At 37.8% G+C, this 20,478-nt stretch overlaps 1 protein-coding gene across 1 annotated transcript; it reads right to left on the bottom strand.

The window, feature by feature from the left end:
• Positions 1-384: 384 nt before the first annotated feature.
• LOC129264916 (cytochrome P450 4F12-like) lies at positions 385-19,930 on the bottom strand. The gene is made up of 7 exons (XM_064099025.1): positions 17,919-19,930; positions 17,299-17,454; positions 15,528-15,721; positions 14,711-14,858; positions 13,116-13,208; positions 6,805-6,956; positions 385-5,243 (listed from the first exon to the last, which is right to left on the bottom strand). The coding sequence occupies exons 1-7, from the start codon at positions 18,240-18,242 to the stop codon at positions 4,790-4,792; spliced, it is 1,521 nt and encodes a 506-aa protein (XP_063955095.1). The 5' UTR covers positions 18,243-19,930; the 3' UTR covers positions 385-4,789.
• Between the last annotated feature and the right edge of the window lie 548 nt (positions 19,931-20,478).

Below are 20,478 nucleotides of genomic sequence, written 5' to 3'. Positions count from 1 at the left end.
TTCCAAACGTATTAATCTGTAATCATGATAAGAATGCAAATTTCATTATGTATAATGGAACGTTATTTCTAGTTCATTTGATTACATCCATTAATTTCATCAAGGTATACTCGCTTTATTCTTCAGGCCTTTCTTTAGTAAGTCTAGAATAAAAAAAAAAGAAGAAGTAAAAAAAACAACGATCTGGATTTATGTAACAATGCCTATAATTGTGTAATTATATCGCATTCATGTAGCAGAATAAACCACATGCAATCTGCTGCTAGTAAATTCCAAGAAGGATCAAATATTGTAAATGGTTGTACATTTCATAAATGCTGTATATTCATATTTCCTTAGAATTCCCCACAAATAAATTGAAAAAGACGTCGTTTATTTACAAAATTGCCTGTCATTGTGTGTTTATTGTTATTCAGATAAATAGCTTCAGATAAATAGTAATCGCTCTTCAGCACTCCATTACACCTTCCGCTGTATAAAGCAAAATAGGGACATATTTTTACGTGCATGCATACCAGTGCCCCGTCTTACACTAATGGGGTGTTGCAAGAAACTTGCGATCAATTGCAAGTCAATTTTTGGTCCCTAAATCAATTAAATGTCTTGCAGTTTATTGCAAATTAGTGATTGATTGCTAATTTGCTCCTTGAAACAAGAAGTTTAATCTGATTTGCTACAGCTAACGTTGATCTATCAGTTGTAAAATTGCAACAGAATATTTGCAATTGATCGCAAATGTTTTCTTGCAACATCCCTTAAGAGTTACGATTGATCCAATCAACCACATCTATGGAAAGCGAACAATGTCAACATCTTAAATACATGTTTATTTAGAATAATTTCTAGATATGATGTATATATTATATTCACATTTTACTTGATAATCCAGTGTGCTTCTCTTTGTTTACAAAGGATATTGTACAACGTTCCTGAAGAAAAAATTATGATATTGATGGATTTCCATACACTTGAGGTTGATCGGATCAATCGTAAAATAATCTTTGTAAGACGGGGTCCAGGGCTGATAGGACGTCCTAGAAATTGTTTTATGGAAATCTGCGCAATCGTCTTACAATTCTTTAATTGACACTATTTCCAATCGGGGTCTGTGCTCGCAGAATAAAACAGAAGCGAGTTATCGCACCGCCACGCAGAACGCGTTTACGAATATAGAAAATGTATTGTCAAATTACCTTCATGACAATGAGCAACCAATAAATCTTTGTCGAAAATTGGTAAATCAAAACAGAATTTTTTTCCTGGACTTTGGACAAACGACATATCTGTAATTTTTCGCCAGGTTCAAAACTAAGCACGAAATGTTGTGCCGACTCATAAATTATTAATGCCAAAGACCTCCAAGCTGTTAATTGTCATTTGACAGGCATTTTCAATACATTTACTGTGTTCTAAAATTTGTTCTGCATAGTTATGAGAAAACTCGCTAATAATTGCTAAGAAAAAAACCCGGAAAGATGTACGGTACCACGGATCAAACTGACTTTCAGCTTCCATTTTATTTATTTCCATTTTGTTTCCTGATCAATCGTGTGTTCTACTTTGAAAGTCAAGAGTCCAGAATTCTAAGCATGTATTCATTCAGTGTAAACAAACATATTTTGTAATATTAAACCAACACATATTTTAATTGATGAAATATTCTTAAGACAGATGTTCATCATAAAAAGTGCTAACGAGATAAATGTATAAAAATAATTCAACCTTGATAATAAAATGATTCAATTATTCAATAATTCATTTTCCCCCTCACCAGAATCCGGTTATTTATACATCCGAATTCAAATCCCCGGAGGGAGAGTGATTGCAACTTTTTACAACTTTTGAAAATACATTTTTTCCCAATAGTTGTCCAATTTTGTTCAACCTTTCACCATCTTTTTTTAACTTAAAAATCAAAACAATTCTTCTTTACTATCCTTGCAGTCACTGATGATTGTGGTGGAATCAAATAGACGATACAAACCTGCTGCAAATGTCTGTTTCCGTATACGAAGTTTAAATCAAGACAAAAGGGCTATTTGTTAAGGGTTATTTTGGCCGATGTTGTTTCTGAAAGCGTCTTAATACCCTAAGAGCATGTTTTTAATCGGTTTGCTCTTTGTCTGTTTGAACTTTTTGTTAAGGTCCTGCCTATCAAAGTTGTGAACCTTTCAAACGATTTAAAATTGGAAAAACGAGTTGTCCTATTTAAAAAACAGGTTTTCAAACGGCACTTACATTGAGTACTTCGAAGAGAACAACCCACCATCTCCCTCAAGTTCAGAGAAAGGGGATTTTCACGAACGGTTCCAGGGGTTCGTGACGATCAATATGTATACTGCCATTTTTTATTATTATGTTTTATTCTAATTGCACATCAGCTGATACTTAAACGAATAAATCTGTATATACCCCAAGCCATATATAATATGATTGCCATAGACCCATCGTAACAAATCATCACTTAATTTGCACAGATGCTTCGATTTTAGTGTGTACTCGCTGTCTTCTATAAGTTTACCTGTAATACTTTGCAATGGTATCGAACAGAATTTCACTGAATTGGAGTGAGGTAACTTTTTATTCATTTGTTCATATATATTCAGCTATTTTATTTATTCATTTTTAATGTTTACTCATTTTTTTTATTTACATATCTATTGACATTTGTTTATTAATTTGTAATTTGATTCTTTTCAACGATATCTCAGAATAATGGCCCATCTTTCAAGAACTATCAGTATCATCTCATCTATGAGAGTATTAAGTTATTTAAATGCACAAGCCAATGCCTGAGGACATGAAGTAGACAGAGAAACGGTTCAGCATACATTTACACTCTTTTGTTGGAAACAGCATTTCGAAAAATGAATTAGAAAGTTACAAATGCGAAATAATTTGTTTTCCCCCTCATAGAAGACCCCTGATCATTGAAAAGGGCCCCTGGTTGTATGCCAGTGATCAGTTGAAATGCTATCCAGGTGTTTCTGACAATGCATCTTAATAATGTATGACGTTTGCCCGTACGACATCGTCTGTTTGCTCATAACAATTGATTTTTGAATGAAAATGCGAGGCGGGGCGCACGTCGATAGCGGCGCCATTGCAGTATGACATGTGGAGAAAATGGTGTCGCCACATGAAAAAAAGCAAAATGTTTAATGTAGAAGAGAGGAAAATCAAATATGGCTTCACTATCAAATCCAGGTTGAAGGGTCTACAATTTGCTCGGCAGAATTGCGTTTTTATTGGGTGATTATGCTGCAATTAGCGAGTACTGGCATGGAATGGGCTAAACAGGTGACTGCAAATTGTACAGTCTCGCCGTATCGTGAAACATGACTGAAATAACAAGCAGTGATCTTCTGAAGAATAATTTTGAGCGGGGAGAGAAGTGAGGTAACTGGTTTACCTTAGCTCTTGCCACGAACCCTTCCGGCTTTTACTGTACGAGTGGAAAAAAAAAGTAGAGGGAAAAACTCAAAACAAGGCGAGGAAGGTGTAATAACAAGCAATCTCTCTGGATATTAAGGGCGGATACTCCGTTTTTATTTAGTTGTTAGTCGACAGAGAAGACATTTTGACCAGGAGCTTTTATTTGTTCAGACACCCTTATGACAGGGAGGGACTCAGGGAGAAATAATGTTCTCGTTTTCGAGGGATTAAACTTGATTAAAACAAACGAACGCAAAATTTCAAAGAAATCGACCCCTTCCAACGCGAAAGACATTCCACGGACTTTACTAACAACAAACGTTTAAAAATTGATATTGCATCGTTGGGTTTATATTTCATCTTAAAGCGAATAGAGAGGAAAATAGTGAATATAAGAGGAAATGCAATATTACGGGGATTTAATGATAATGATCATAATGTACGTCATGTCATTGCCTATAGTGTACTTTGGGGAAAGTTATTCTATTTCGCAACGAATATTATGTCACTAATTATTGAACAGAATATATTGCGGTCAACAATATTTATTCAAATGAAGAACTTGAAACCGAGTGTCGTCTTCTGTCCATTCCTGACAATACCTAAATTGGGGCCTACGGGTGATTAAATCATGTATAGAATGATGCAGAGAGATCAAGATAGTTGCTGACATCGCATTTCGCTCGATAGGAATTAGGAGAGGGGGAACCTATATACTCGCGTTACAAAATAAGGAAAACGACACCTAATTTGAACCTGCTGTTAGTAATATAAACCCCACTTAAACATATTGCACCTGTCTTTGCAATGGAAACAAATGATTTGCATTGTATTCTTCAAATAAGCTATGTGAAGATTCATTAAATTCTTACTTGTTTGATTCGCAATTGTGGCAAAAAATGTTTTAAATCGTGTAGAATACATAATCAAAGCTTCCCGAGTTTAACATTAAAACTTCTCAATCGTCGTCACGTATTGGAAATTTAACGAGAACTGATTCACAGACACCATGTGGATAACCATTTGAGATATTAAGCAAATTTCTATGAAAAAAAAAATCTTCCTATTTTCCTCAACTACAATGTCACTGAATCCGCTGCTAAGAGTGATTACTGCCGTTGACTGAAAATTGAAATGAATTTATCTTCGCGTGCATCTTCTTTATCACTTAACATGTATGGAAACTGAAAGACTTAACAACTCACTTTAGTCGGGGCAAACTAAAAAAAAATTATTAGAAGAGGATATACCTTAATTCAGAGTTCATGTATTCATACACGTACGCACTTTTTTGTTTTTTCATGTTCAGCCCCCCCCCCCCCCTTCAAATTCGTTCCACGGCTCCAGATGAAATCTAAATATCGGGACCTTTTCTATGTCTGATTGCTAATACGACTTCACTAGCCGGTTTACCAACAATCCGAAACTTTGTCTTAGCTTCCTTGACAAGACGGAGACTGAATCTTCTCAGAACTCGAATGGCAATTATCTTTAGCTCCTGCATTGCGATCTTCTGCCCGATACACTGGTGTGGACCAATGGAAAACGGAAGAAAGGCATGGGGGTCGCGCTTAGCGGATATCTCCTGGTCGAAGCGCTCAGGGTGGAACTCCATGTGATCTTCACCCCATATGTCGGGATTGTGATGTAGTTGGTAAAAATCTATCATGACGCCGGTCTTCGGAGGAATTGTGACGCCCTCTACGGTGAGTGGTCCCAGCAGAGCCCTTGCTGGCATGAGCATGGCGTGGAGACGTAGAGACTCTCGGACGCACTGCATCAGGTATGGGAGCTTGTGTTCATCATAACTGGAAAGACATAAGCATAATGACAATAAGACATATCTATAAATATTTTATCTAATTCATTTGCATGAAACGATTGCCCGTTTTCGATTTGTTTTTATTTCTGAAAGGCAATTATTTCTTTGGATATAATATCCAAAGAAATTCGTCTCTGATCGGAGGGAGAGGCTAAACTTGGCCCCCGAACGATACAGTGAACCTGAGAATCTCTATACGTCTCCACGCTATGTCCATGCCAGTTAATAAAGTTGCAGAAGACCGTTAACCTGCTTCATTCTGTACCATTTTCTATTCACACTTGTCATTACAATCCAGCCATCGTATAAAACAAGCATTTCGTTTGTACCTTGTATTATTGTAGGACCTATGATACATGAATTAATTTGGTTACCTAGGCCCGTATTCTGAAGTCAGGTTTAACTTAGACCATGGTCTAACTCTGTGCTAAAACTATGGGAAGCCAAAAGTGTCAAAATTTTTATTAAGTTGTATGTTTCTTATGTTTGCTGAGCTCTTTCCCGAATCATCGATGGTGAAGACAATCATCTATTTATACTTCCTAGACAATTATGAATGATTTGAGAGCCAAATGAGCTGAAATATGATATCTCTACTGTTAGTGATTTATGTAACAATTGGCTTTCCGTACTTAAACCACAACTTTAAACCTGAGTTTAAGTTAAACCCGACTTCAGCATACGGACCTTAGCATCTTGATAGGTATAGTGCTGTTTGTATGATTACAAAGATAAGAAAAAAACTTTTCTTTAAATAACATAATTTCGACCATTTTCGATAATCGGCCAAATGCACAAAAAGTATCTTTCTTAGCATTTTGCTTGAATCCCAAATGATTATTGCTTGTAGGAAAACAATTTTTTCCAGGGTTTTAAGTCACAGAGGCATATATATTTTCAAAAGCAAATGCTTGTTGAAGGCTACAAAATAATATACTGAAGCAAATGCTTAATTTCACAATCCTGAAAACGGCATAACTAAATTGTACCCTCAGCCATTAGGGCAAAAGGGCAACAAGAACATGAAGAACGACGTTTACTTGTAACATGTACAACATTTTGACATGTCGAATAACAAATGATATTGACAATATATTATCAATTTCAGTGAGCCATGCAAGGAACTTCATTCAATACAACGAGCCTCAGATAAAAAAGAGTCACGTATTTTTCATCATAATCTCAAATGACCTTGTCTTTTGTCATCTTTTACAATGTGTCACCGAGCCATAATTACAAAACATAGAACAAGTCACGTTTAATATTATTTGGTCAGGCACGTAATACTCCTATCATAATTGGAAACGGGAAAATTATTTCCTCCGAGTCTTATCAACTGATATCAAATAAGTTTAATCATAATTCGCTTTAATCATGATTTACCCGAATGATCTAGTATCAGTTATTCAGATATCCATTTATTACCCAATCTTATCAATGCAAACGTAAGATGGAAGACAAGTATTCGATGAAAGAATGGCGAATCTAACCTATTTCTGATATAATAGGTATTATTTTAATTGTAATAATGTCTCTCAAGGACCTACCAGTCAGTGCCATCCTCTGAATGATCACGGAGAGCATTGTCTATCTCTTCCTGTACCTGTGTCTGATGGTCAGGATGCTTTGCAATGTCCATAAAGAACCATGTGAGGGCGCTTCCCGTTGTATCAACGCCTCCGAAAATGCATGTATTTACCTGAAAAGTTATGAAGGAAATCAAATAATTCATGTTGTTTCGCTTTTTTCTCATAAGAGGGTGAAATTGAACGGAATAGAAAGATCATCCCTTCCTAGAAATAAAACGCACAACCCTTATGTACTAAATAAAACTGCTTTCAAGGAATTACAAATTGAAGAGGGGCATTTCATGAAGGAAATATATGAAAAGTGAATTTTCGAGAAGTTTGGGGTTTGAACGGTTTACACAGTTTCAAACCGGTTATGTTTTCCGTGTGTTTATATAGACGGTAGTTATTTTTAACTGTTCAGCTCCATCCTCCAAGTTTGACTGTACATGATAATGATATACATAAAGATGGAAATAAAAATACGACGATAAGGAGGGTATAAGATGACACGAAACTGAGAAAGTGAGAAAATGTGGTTATGGAAGAAGTAAGTCAAGCACACTCAGGCGTAGATTCTGGCAGCGGACTCTTTTGCTCGGGGAGGGGAGGGGTTATTTTCAATCTGAAGGACTTGGGTTCGATTCCAAGCCATGGTGTGTTTTCCTTCAGCAAGAAATTTACCCACATTGTGCTGCACTCAACCCAGGCGAGGTAAATGGGCACCAGCAGTAAGTTATTCCTCAAAAAAGCTGTGCGCACTGGGAACGGTAGACTAACTTAGCCGGAGTAATATAGGAGCGCCTTGAGCACCTAGCAAGGTGGATAGTGCGCTATACAAATCCTATATTATTTATTTTTTATATTGTCATTCCAACCCCCCTTAAATACTGCGACGTAATGCATCTACGCCAGTGGAGTAAAGAGAGGTGGATGGATGTGTATTAATGCGAGAATGTTTCATCGGGAGTGTGAAATTTTGAACGTGAGGGTATATGTGTGATGCGTGTGTGGGGGTGTGCGTGTGTGGATGAGAATGTATTTCCATGTGCGAGGGTGTGCGGTTCGTGATGTTGTGTTCGGTGTGTGTTAGGGTGATTGTTTGTGTGTGAGGGTGTGCATGTGCGTGTACTTAAGGGCGTGTGCATGAGGGTGTATGTGATACATGTGTGTGTGCCAGTGTACCCCCACAAGAAGGCTTTCTTGTAAGGTTAGTTGGTCTACTTGAGGGGAGACAACACGTGACGTATTGGTTAGGGGAATAATACGAAATTCGTGGAAAGAATCTTGAAAGAAAATCACAAGATTGTCACTGTATTATTAATTTCATCTCCACCTATCCGCCTCATCCTAAGAGCTTTTAACAGCTCAACAAGTAGATCATTCATTGCATCTGCGGTTGCAACACCCTAAAAAAAAAGAGTTCGGGAAGGATTCATGATGAAACACGTAACAAGAAAAATGGGTCAATTGATATACAGCGCATCCAACATGTCCGAGAAAGAAACGAAGCTTGGATCTTTTTTCTTTCATCTAAATTTTTTTTATTTTGATACATAAACAATATCACGATATGTATACCGAAAAGTCTTTTGCCGAGCGGTAGGCATATCTGAATACTAAAAATAATAGTTTCATGGAAAAGATTGCATTTTTTTGTTCTTCCTTGGGTGTTTTCTTTGAATGAGGTATCATTTGAAGAAGCAGATAAGTACGGAGCCCGAGAGGGGACATGCATGAACATTTTTTTTTAATAAGTCGTTCCCACCACTTATAAGTCGTTCCCACCACTTATAAGTCGTTCCCACCACTTATAAGTCGTTCCCACCACTTATAAGTCGTTACCACCACTTATAAGTCGTTCCCACCACTTATAAGTCGTTACCACCACTTATAAGTCGTTCCCACCACTTATAAGTCGTTCCCACCACTTATAAGTCGTTCCCACCACTTATAAGTCGTTCCCACCACTTATAAGTCGTTCCCACCACTTATAAGTCGTTACCACCACTTATAAGTCGTTCCCACCACTTATAAGTCGTTCCCACCACTTATTTATAACTACCACGTGATGGCATATAATTATGAAGAAGGGAGCAGTACGCCGCGCCCGCTAACTCCAGGAAGCTCCGACGCCGACGCCGAAGCTCTCAAACCAAGCCTGGCGAAAATCATCGAAATCGATGGATATAGCGCCAACGTCAACAGACCCGGGTACCCAACATTATAACAACAACAAGAAGAAGACCGGCAGGAAGTTGGTTGGATATTCGATATTCGATATTCAAACTGTGAAGTTGGTTTGATATTCAGGTTCGATATTCAAACGCGTGTGAAGTTGGACCAATATTCGATATTCGATATTCAAAAATTAGGGGTCTTGAAAGCTAACTAGGGGGTTAAACAGATGCAGCACGTCTCGGGCAACCATAACAACACTGTCACTGGCCTGCCCTAGTAAGAGGACATTCAGGGGACAAACGTCAGTGAATAAAAGGGCAGAAAATTGTTATTTTTTTTATTTTTCTTTTCGAGGGGCCCCCACATCCCGACGGCCTACCCAGGGCAACCATGTATCCTATCTTGTAGAACTGGACTCGGGCAACCAGATAAACACTAGTTTGACCCGGCGCATACACATTTAGGGGGCTCAAATTAACAAAATTAAAGGAATAAAGGGCTATTTATTGCATTTTTTTAATTTAAAAAGTATTTCTTCAAGGGGCCCCCAGGGATATCCCGACGGCCTAGCAAGGGTAACCACGTATCCTATCTTGTAGAACTGGACTCGGGCAACCAGATAAACACTAGCTTGACCCGGCGCATGCACATTTAGGGGGCTCAAATTAACAAAATTAAAGGGAATAAAGGGCTATTTATCGCATTTTTTATAATTAAAATAAAGTATTTTTTCAAGGGGCCCCCAGGGATATCCCGACGGCCTAGCCAGGGTAACCACGTATCCTAACTTGTAGAACTCGACTCGGGCAACCAGATAAACACTAGCTTGACCCGGCGCATGCACATTTAGGGGGCAACTCGTTAAAGCATCTCATGAGCAGATCTTATTCATCTACTAGTATTATACTAAGTCCTAATTCCTCCGCCAATAAAATAGTTCCGAAATCTTAGTGACACCTGTATTTTTCTTTCATTTGCACAAAATTTGTTCAGTGGTTGCTCATTCTTTGTTTATATAATCAGTCTAATCATTATACATACTCTTTTTTGTAATCAACTTACCAAAAAAAAAAATGAGAATGGGTTGGGTCGAATGAATATCTTTAGCTTTCTGTTGTAGATCGTCATCTCTTGGAGAAAAGATGGGGGCGTATATCGATACAAAACGTATTGTCATGATATAAAATATGAGTATAAAGCTCCTATGATCTTCGAATGATTCTCATGAGACATTTTATTTTGCATGTTTAGCCTTCAATTTATTTAGTTAGCAAGGAGTTATACCCCTCCAATAAATTTTAATGAACTAAAATGTCTCTTTTAGACGATATCGCGTGACTAATTCCAAATCTATTGATTGATTGATCGACTAAATTTCCAAAGCTACTATCACATAATTAGAATTTGATTTCAAAATCATTTTAAAGGCCAAAATTTTCTGGCTTGCTTCGCTCGCTGGCTACTTTTTCAAAATTAATTATTCCACATTTGCTTTGGTGTGCTGCCTCAACATATTTTGTTTATTATCCGCAACTGCGTTGAACTTAATATAATATGTGGTGTATGTACCCGCGATTTGATAAAAAATGGCCATCTGCAATGTTTAAAAATATCACGAGGTTCCGGGGGCTCCGCCCCAGAACAGTGCATGGCGCCACCGAATGGGGAGGCCCCATTGAGCCCCCCCCCCGAAATTTGAAGGAAAAAAAATGTATATAATTCTCCAAAAATGTTTTTAGTTCTTTAAATTTTAACAATTTTCTCATCCATTCACCGTCACAGCATTTAGCTCCCAACAATTTTAGTCACTAACATAAATCTTTCAGGCCATTATATAAAATTCAAAATGTAGCTCGCGCTACGCGCTCGCAGTTATTAATGATTATCTTTTCACATGGGGCTTAAAAATCCAATATTATTAGAGTTTTCATTATTCGTTTTAGCAAGATACATTATCCTGCGAATTCATAATTTTCAAAAATGATATATTTTCAGCGAATTAGATAGCCATTCAGTTCATAATTTAAAAAAAAGCTTAGAACGGCCAGGTATCATCCCGGATATCAAAAATTTTCGGCTCGCGCTTCGCGCTCGCACTATTTATTTGGTGAGATATCATCTTCATAACCCAATTAATGGAAACAGCTGATCCTTAACAGGTCCCTTTTTCATTCAGTAGGGACTGCATATAAAAATAAAATTAACTCGCAACTCTCGCTCGATTTTTTTAAAAATGTGTGTCATCCCCCCGGCCCCAAAATGTTTGTTTGCCTCATCCTAGGTTAAAAACCCTGGTGTCGTCATTGCCCCGGACCCGAACCGCATAGCACTGCCCCCCCCCCAAAAAAAAAAAGTTCTACAACCGAGAACAAAAAAGAAATAATAAAAGGAAAGAAAGAAAAGGAAGATGAAAGATATGATGTCATTTTCTGCATTTCATGTCAAAATCAATCTCAAAATTACAGGTGATTTTTTTCGCTCACTTCGCTCGCTCGAGACTTATTATTAAGCAAATATTTGCTGCGTGCGCCATGGTGTGCCCCCTCTTTTTTGTTCTAATCTCGCATTGAGCTTCGCCCTAATGTTCAGGGCATAATCATAAAATATCCTGGTCATACAATAATATGACCCCTCCATTCTCTTTCTCTCCCTTTCCCCCTCCTTTTCTTTCCTATCTCTCCCTTTCGCTTCTCTCTCTTTTATTTTTGTCTTCTCTCTTTCTTTGTTGTTTTTTACTCTACCCATTGGCGGCAACCCTAACGGATGGGGGGACCGTGGTTCCCCATGCTTGAAATAGCCCGTATTCCTTGTTAATTTACCCCCCCCCCAAATGTGCATGCGCTGGGTCAAGCTAGTGTGTATATTGTTGCCCAAGTCCTGTTCTAGAAGATAGGATACGTGGTTACCCTTGCTAGGCCGTCGGGATATCCCTGGAGGCCCCTTGAAAAAAAAAATGTTTTTTTTAATTGAAAAAATGCGATAAAAAGCCCTTTATTCCTTTAATTTTGTTAATTTGAGCCCCCTAAATGTGCATGCACCGGGTTAAACTAGTGCTTATCTTGTTGCCCGAGTCCAGTTCTACAAGATAGGATACGTGGTTACCATTGCTAGGCCGTCGGGATATCCCTGGGGGCCCCTTGCAAAAAATACTTTTTTAAATTGAAAAGATGCGATAAATAGCCCTTTATTCCTTTAATTTATTTAATTTGAGCCCCCTAAATGTGCATGCGCCGGGTTAAACTAGTGCATATCTTGTTGCCCGAGTCCAGTTATACAAGATAGGATACATGGTTACCCTGGCTAGGCCGTCGGGATATCCCTGGGGGCCCCTTGAAAAGAAAAATTAAAAAAATAACAATTTTCTGCCCTTTTATTCACTGACGTTTGTCCCCTGAATGTCCTCTTACTAGGGCAGGCCAGTGACAGTGTTGTTATGGTTGCCCGAGACGTGCTGCACCTGTTTAACCCCCTAGTTAGCTTTCAAGACCCCTAATTTTTTAATATCGAATATCGAATATCCAACCAACTTCCTGCCGGTCTTCTTCTTGTTGTTGTTATAATGTTGGGTACCCGGGTCTGTTGACGTTGGCGCTATATCCATCGATTTCGATGATTTTCGCCAGGCTTGGTTTGAGAGCTTCGGCGTCGGCGTCGGAGCTTCCCGGAGTTAGCGGGCGCGGCGTACTGCTCCCTTCTTCATAATTATATGACATCACGTGGTAGTTATAAATAAGTGGTGGGAATGACTTATAAGTGGTGGGAACGACTTATAAGTGGTGGGAACGACTTATAAGTGGCGGGAACGACTTATAAGTGGTGGGAACGACTTATAAGTGGTGGGAACGACTTATAAGTGGTGGTAACGACTTATAAGTGGTGGGAACGACTTATAAGTGGTGGGAACGACTTATAAGTGGTGGGAACGACTTATAAGTGGTGGGAACGACTTATAAGTGGTGGGAACGACTTATAAGTGGTGGGAACGACTTATAAGTGGTGGGAACGACTTATAAGTGGTGGGAACGACTTATTAAAAAAAAATTGTCATGCATGTCCCCTCCCGGGCTCCGTAGAAAACAATATTGTCAAGAATATTCATTGACCGTTACCTCGTCTCGGATTTCTCGATGCGTTAGTCGTTTTCCATCAGAGTAGGTCGAGAGAAGAAGAGTGTCAAGCAGGTCACTTGATTTCGTCGCTGCCTAATTGAAAGAGAATTTAAAATAGAATATTATTTTTCATATCTCTCGTGGAGAGGTGTAATAATAAAGTGTGAAGTGAAATTCAACGTACTAATCTGTCTTATGCCAAAAGCTTGCCGGGTATCAGCATCTTATTTGTCATTTCATTAAAAGGGAAAGTATTCACAATTCCATATATTTCAAAGGATTTAGATTTTAGAAGGTCAACCCAAAACAAAACAAAATAAAACAGAGGATCTCAGTTATTTTCCCCACCATTACCCATGAAAATGATTTTATGATATTTCATTTACGCTATCATGAAGTCTAGTTTTACTTTCTATTTGATATAATGATAATGATATTGAAATTATACGCATCGATGAGCAAGAATAGCTAGAAATTTCACTGTCAACATCTAGCAGCACAGTGAAAGTGGTCAAGATTTGGAAAGGATGAGATTACGCTTAAAAGAAAGAAAAAAGATGGCTCATTTTTAACATTTCTATTGTGATTTTTCTTTCACTAAATCTTTAAATGGGATTGGATGCAGATTCAAACGCGAGTGTTTGTATGAAATAAAGCAAATGCTGATGCATGATTCTTTGCTTGGCTAGCTATTGCTTGTGCTTGACTAGCTATTGCTTGAAGCAATTGCTACTTTTTATGCATCTGACCCATTGTCAAGGACAGATCTCGAGAGCGGCGCCACAGGACAGGGGAGGGGCGACCAGTTTTGTGATATTTCAAGAAATTTAAAGAAAAAAAAGGTTAAAGGGTTAAAAAACAAAACAAAACAAGAGGATGAAAAGGTAAGAAATAAGAGAAGTATGAGAGGTCTGAGTATGGGTCAGATGCATAAAAAGTAGCAAATGCTGGCAAGCAATAGATCATGCATCAGCAATTGCTTTATTTCATACAAATATCATATGCATAACACTTTGCTAGTGCTGGAATCCTTTTCTTGCCTTCAGAAAGCAAAGCCGGTTTGAGCAATAGCGACGTCACGGTACGAACACGACTTACAGAAAAGGCAACTTGTTTCTTTTTGACAAATTTATATATTTGGCATTTGGATTGCACTTAGGAATTAAACATGTACATGTAGGCTACAGTACACATTGGGGTTCTCTCTCAGGTGCATAAACATGATTACAAACCGCGAACGCCCTGATCAAGCAAACGCTCAAGCTGCTCTGACGGAGCTTGAAAAACACAAGCAAGTGCTTAAAAGCACAAACGAAATATTCGCTTTATGCATATGCTTTTTAGCAATAGCTTAACAGTCAAAGAAATGCTAGCAGTCAATTAGCGATTGTTTGAACTTACTAGAAAAAAAGCAGTTGCTCGCTCATTTTATGCATACAGAATCAAGCAAAAGCCTAGCAAAAGCGAAAGATACTTTTTATGCATCTGACCAAATGGATTTCCCTTTTCTGGAAAGTCCTGTATAATTTTTCCTATGCATAGATTCATATCATACTAGGAACCAAAATATGACAGGTGTATGAGAAGGCCCTCACCTCGCACGATTCCTGCGTGTGTTGTCGCCTCCTCTCTTGTATAAGTTGTTCTGAAAGTTTGTTCACCACTTCCAACGCTTCAATCCACATGTTGTATTTCGATGTCATCCGAAAAAGAAAGTCATTCGCCATGATTGGATTCAAGATTCTTTGAATTATAAAAAAGATAATCAACGATTATGGAAATGGAAAAGTAGGCCTAAGTATTTTCATGGGACCTATACCTAAGTTTGATCACTTTTTCTTGTGTCCTATTAAAACCGGCGTGAAAGATAATACCACTAAAATCAGCTTGGGAACCTTTTTTTCACCGATAAGATCCCATGGGCTTCTTTGACAGAGCAATAATATCATTATTTCTCTTATTTCCATTTTCCTTTAAATGAAAATGACAAATGTTTCTTTTTTTTTAATGAAACGAAACTTTCCGAAAATAAATAGTAAGAAAAAAGAATAAAATAAGTATGTTCATAGCTGTTTTATTTTTTTCTCACCTGGAAGTCCCGATCTCGGTAAGTACATTGAGTGAATCAAGAACCGGGGAACCAGCTTGCTGGCAACCAAGCTTGTGTCCTATTAAAACCGGCGTAAAAGATGATACCACTAAAATCAGCTTGGGAACATTTTTTTCACCGATAAGATCCCACGGGCTTCTTTGACAGAGCAATAATATCATTATTTCTCTTATTTCCATTTTCCTTTAAATGAAAATGACAAATGTTTCTTTTTTTTTTAATGAAACGAAACTTTCCGAAAATAAATAGTAAGAAAAAAGAATAAAATAAGTATGTTCATAGCTGTTTTATTTTTTTCTCACCTGGAAGTCCCGATCTCGGTAAGTACATTGAGTGAATCAAGAACCGGGGAACCACCTTGCTGGCAACCAAGCTCATGAGAGAGCGCCACGCGGTATATGATGTCACCTGATAAATTGAACATCATGTGACTGAAGTCAAAGGGTGTGGCAGAGTCTGCTTTGATTGCAAGCTTATCTAGGAGAATGTCAGTAGCCTGGGAAAAAATGAAATTAGTTTAATTGTGAGTACATCAAGGGCCGGCGTTATAGTGAAAAGAAAACAAGTGTAGCGCCTTTGGCAGTCTCACCTGCATCACACGATTCAATATAGCAACAGTGCTGATTTTGAAAACTACTATAAAATAATTCACAAAAAACACCATTCATATAAAGATACATTAATATGTTCACTGACAATAAATGACATTTGACCTTGATCATGCGACCCAAGACTTGTCAGTGATACTTGATTACCCCTATGTCCACATTTTATAAACTATATCTATAAACTTTGAAAGTTATGACAGCAATCTAATAATTACCTCCAAAATGGCCAAAGTTCATTAACCTTAAATGACCTTTGACTTTGGTCATGTGACCTGAAACTCGCATGAGATGTTCAGTGATAATTGATTACTCGTACGTTCAAGTTTTATGAACAAGATCCATACACTTTCAGAGTTATGATGGCTTTTCAACAAATACCCCCAACATGGCCAAAGTTCATTGACCTTAAAGGAAATTTGACCTTGATCATGTGACCTGAAACTCGCACAGGCAGTTCAGTGATACTTGATTAAGCTTATGCTTAATTTTCATGAATCAGATTCATAAACTTTTAAAGTTATGATGGTAATTCGACAGATACCCCCAACTTGGCCAAAGTTCATTGACCCTAAATGACCTTTGATCTTGGTCATGTGACCTGAAACTCAAGCAGGATGTTAAGTAATACTTGATTAACCTTGTGTCTTAGTTTCATGAACTAGGTCTATATAAGTTATGCTGTTATTTCAAAAACGTTATCTTCGGTTAAGATTTGTTGTTGACGCCGCCGCGCCGCCGTCGGAAAAGCGGCGCCTATAGTATCACTCTGCTATGCAGGTGAGACAAAAGGGGGGGGGGGAACAAAAAGAAGAGAATAAAAAAGATAGGCATATAGGTCGGGTAAATGTATTACCATGGTGCGGCCATTGAGAAAAAAAGGGTCTCGTCACCAATACGTCCTTTGCGCCCCCCCCCCCTTTCCTACATATGAAATGCCCTAACACATATCGCTATTCTGATTTTAAACTTTATTCGATTACGTTGAATAAAAAAAACCCAGACCACTGACTCTAAAAGTTAACATACGGAGCTAATACATATTAGCTTCTTCTTCATTCTTTTTATACATGTATGCCAGTATCGTTATTCTGATTTTAAACTTTATTCGATTACGTTGAATAAAAAAAAACCCAGACCACTGACTCTAAAAGTTAACATACGGAACTAATACATATTAACTTCTTCTTCATTCTTATTATATGCCAGTAAAAAGGAAAAGGAAAAAGGATGATACATACAAAAAAAATGGAGAGCCGGAGAAAGTGTGCATAACTGGAAGCAAACACTATTCCGACAATGCCCGGGTTCAATGACTCCTCCAATGACGAATGTAATTGAAATATAGATTATATATCTTTACCATATGTGTTATCTCCTGTTGTTATGATGAAACTCATTGACTATCTAAATGAAACATTGACCCCCAACTACATTTCCCAGCCCCTAAGAAGAAATTGTTCCATACCTTATTAATAACTGGCACATGATGTTTCCTTATACAATTCGACTGGAAAAACGGCATCACAAGTTTACGATTCCGTCTCCAATGAGATCCATCAGAGGTAGCGATACCTTGGCCTAGCCATTCCCCGAGAATATGGTAACCAGTCCGGCCAGCTGGCTATCAAATCAAGATGAATTTGGTAAAACCAGAAAATTACTGCAAAAATAGTACAATTCGTAAATGCTTGAATGGATAAAACGAAAGAGTGAGATTCAGTGTCAACATAAAACAGGTCTGTATATATGCCGGGACCTGAGTTCAATAAACACTATGATAAATCTAATTCTTAAAAATGGTTTATATAATGGATTACGTCTAATTCCGTATTAATTTTGAGGTAGCCCTATATAAACTCTCGTTTCTCATTTTCATTACAATTGTTTTCTTATGCCTTACCCTGTCATTCCTGTTCCATTTCAGTATATTCTCAACATAATTTCGATAGATCATTTAGACTATTTTTAATTCGTATAAAATAGCTGTCATTTTCTCCCTTCTTCGATTGAGGTAAAGTATGCCTATACAATGATAAATGATAATTGAGATATAAAAACGAGAATTATGAGAAGAACACCTCTCACCCGTCGAGAAATGGTGGAGCTCTTTAAGATTTCCTTCATCGTGTCCGGATGGTTGAGAATTAAACATGGCGTCCAGAACCCCCAATAGACAAGCATACGTCTGCATCTCGACACTGCTTTGATGTGCCAATCTAGACCTGCTTGGAAGATTCCCGGGTTGTCAAAAACATTGCCCCACAACCAATGAGGTTGGACAGAGGGGACGTTTTGGTTCATGTACTTGGCGCGTTGATACAGACGGGACCATCTTCTGACGCAACGGTAACAGCGATGGAGGAGACACAAGGTTGCGATTGTGGCGAACAGTTTGACTGTAACCGACATATCGCATTGTTATTAATTTCGAAGCTAGTAATCAAAGTTTTTTTTTCTACTTGACGCTAAAGATTACCATTTGCGTCACTGAATGAATTAAAAACCGCGCTTGATTCTTGATGTCACTTTCATCGTCAATGACAGTAAAATGTAAAATAACCCTTTGCGAAATAATTATGATGCATGTAATACTAAGACCTGCTAAGTAAGAGTTTGACTTTTTTACGTAAACCTTTAAAGAAGTACACATTCAACGAAGCTTGACAACACACTCTCGCAAACAGTTTCTGTCGATAATCAAATACTGACTGTAATGCCTAATGCCATATGACGTCGACCGTAGACACATTATACCACGTCAATGTCTGAAATCTATTTCTCCATTGAACAGACAAACAGTAATATTAACAAATTCTCAAGAAAGAGTTGAAGTTTTCCTCCCGTGATCTTTTCTTGAATGGTTTAGGGGAAATCCCAAATACACACGTGACAAAGTTGAATCATCAAATCATTCAAATTTCCAGACAGAAATCGTTGATTCGGACAGCCTATATTGATCATCTGATCTCATCTGTGCCGAAGTAGCAGAGCAAAAAAAGGTTACTCGAATGAAGTGAGCGGTGTATGTAATCAAGCTCGAAACGTATTTTTGATCGTTAATGTTGAAATGAAACAATCAGTTATCTCATCCCTCAGAGCGTGAGGCTGGTGACATGTGGTCTTGAACGTTCACACCCAAACAGGGCCATATGAGGTCAAAAAGGACTAGAAAAAACACACACCAAAGAACACCGAGCCAAGAAGAATTGAGGAGAGAGCGAATCGGAGAGGGGTGGGTAAATTTTAAATGAAGAAAGGCAAGAAGCACTAAACCCGAGGGGAAATCTTCAAATTCACAATGAAGCAAAAAACAAGTTAAACGGGCCTACATCATTTTCCTTCTTATTTATTTATCTTTTTACTACTCGAAAACTTTCATATAAGAAATAATCCCGATCTCTAAATTCACCGACTACACTTCTTTGGTACTAGTAGGCTATATAAAGTAACCGAGGACAAATCTGAAATTAATTTATAACTTTGTTTACTCTGCTAGATGCTTTAATTGCGAATTCCTTTAAATGTATCAAGGTATTGAATCGTCAGCGCTCAATGTCTGCAGAAGCTAATTTACGATCTCACAGGGAATACACAGAATAATCAGCTGGACCCTTGTAGCAGAATTACGACATCACTCATGGCCGTTAATCCAAGGGGATTAGAAAAAAACTAGGGCAACTAGTCAGAACGCAACGAAAGACGTGGAACGGCAATCTCACCATGGTTTTCCATTTTTAATAACTATTTCATTTCATTTCATCTCATTTAACTAAAGCTATTCCTCTATTTATTAACTGGTATAAGTTATTTATTTATTTATTTATTCATGCATGCATGTTCACAATGTACAATGTAAAATAATACACAGATAATATATAAATATATATAAAACACAAGTAAATAATGAAATACAAAGGTGTTGCAACATAAGCTTAAAGCTTGATTGGTTGAAGCACCTTTAAACTGGTTTTGCATCCAAGAAAACAAAATAAAAAGGAAGGAAGAAAAGAAAAAGAATATGAATTCTTTACTTTTTCCTAATTGAATAATTCAAGAGCTAATATTAAAACAACCTTGAGTGGCTTATCCCACCCCCCACCCCTTCCCCTTCAAAAAAAAATCTAAAATTGTTGGGCAATTTCGGGAATGCTACCCGCAGGCGTCGCAAAATAGTCTTTAAAAAAAGTTGCGCGAGAAAGAAAAGTCACGAAACGTCATCGTACGAGCTTTTTACTTGCGGCGTAATACCAGGGTATGTCTGAGGGGAGGAGGTATGCATAGATCAATAGCTAGCTATCATTTCTTGCCTCGATCACATTATCATTCCATGAACTTTCTTTGCTCTTCCAACCCGTGCTTTAAAACTGATTCACCTTCACAATTTTTATGTCTACTGGATCTTTCCATCTCATTTCACCCTTTTCCCCCGTTATAATTGTGAAAGAGGGACCCCCATATTTACAGTGAAATTGAGCCATTTTTTTACCATGACATTAGTTCATGAAAAGTAATCGGCGTCGCGATGCACTACCCGCAAACCGCGAATTTGGTCTAAAAATTCGCTGCAGTTTTCAAAAGATGAAGTAGAGATATAGTGAGAAGTAACTAGGAAGCGATTGTCAAGAACTGAAGTGGACCAAATTAG

Source organism: Lytechinus pictus, chromosome 1 (genome assembly GCF_037042905.1).
Source record: "Lytechinus pictus isolate F3 Inbred chromosome 1, Lp3.0, whole genome shotgun sequence".
Lineage (NCBI taxonomy): Eukaryota > Metazoa > Echinodermata > Echinoidea > Temnopleuroida > Toxopneustidae > Lytechinus > Lytechinus pictus.
Note: the sequence above shows the minus strand (reverse complement) of the source record. Positions and strands in the feature narration are given on the sequence as shown.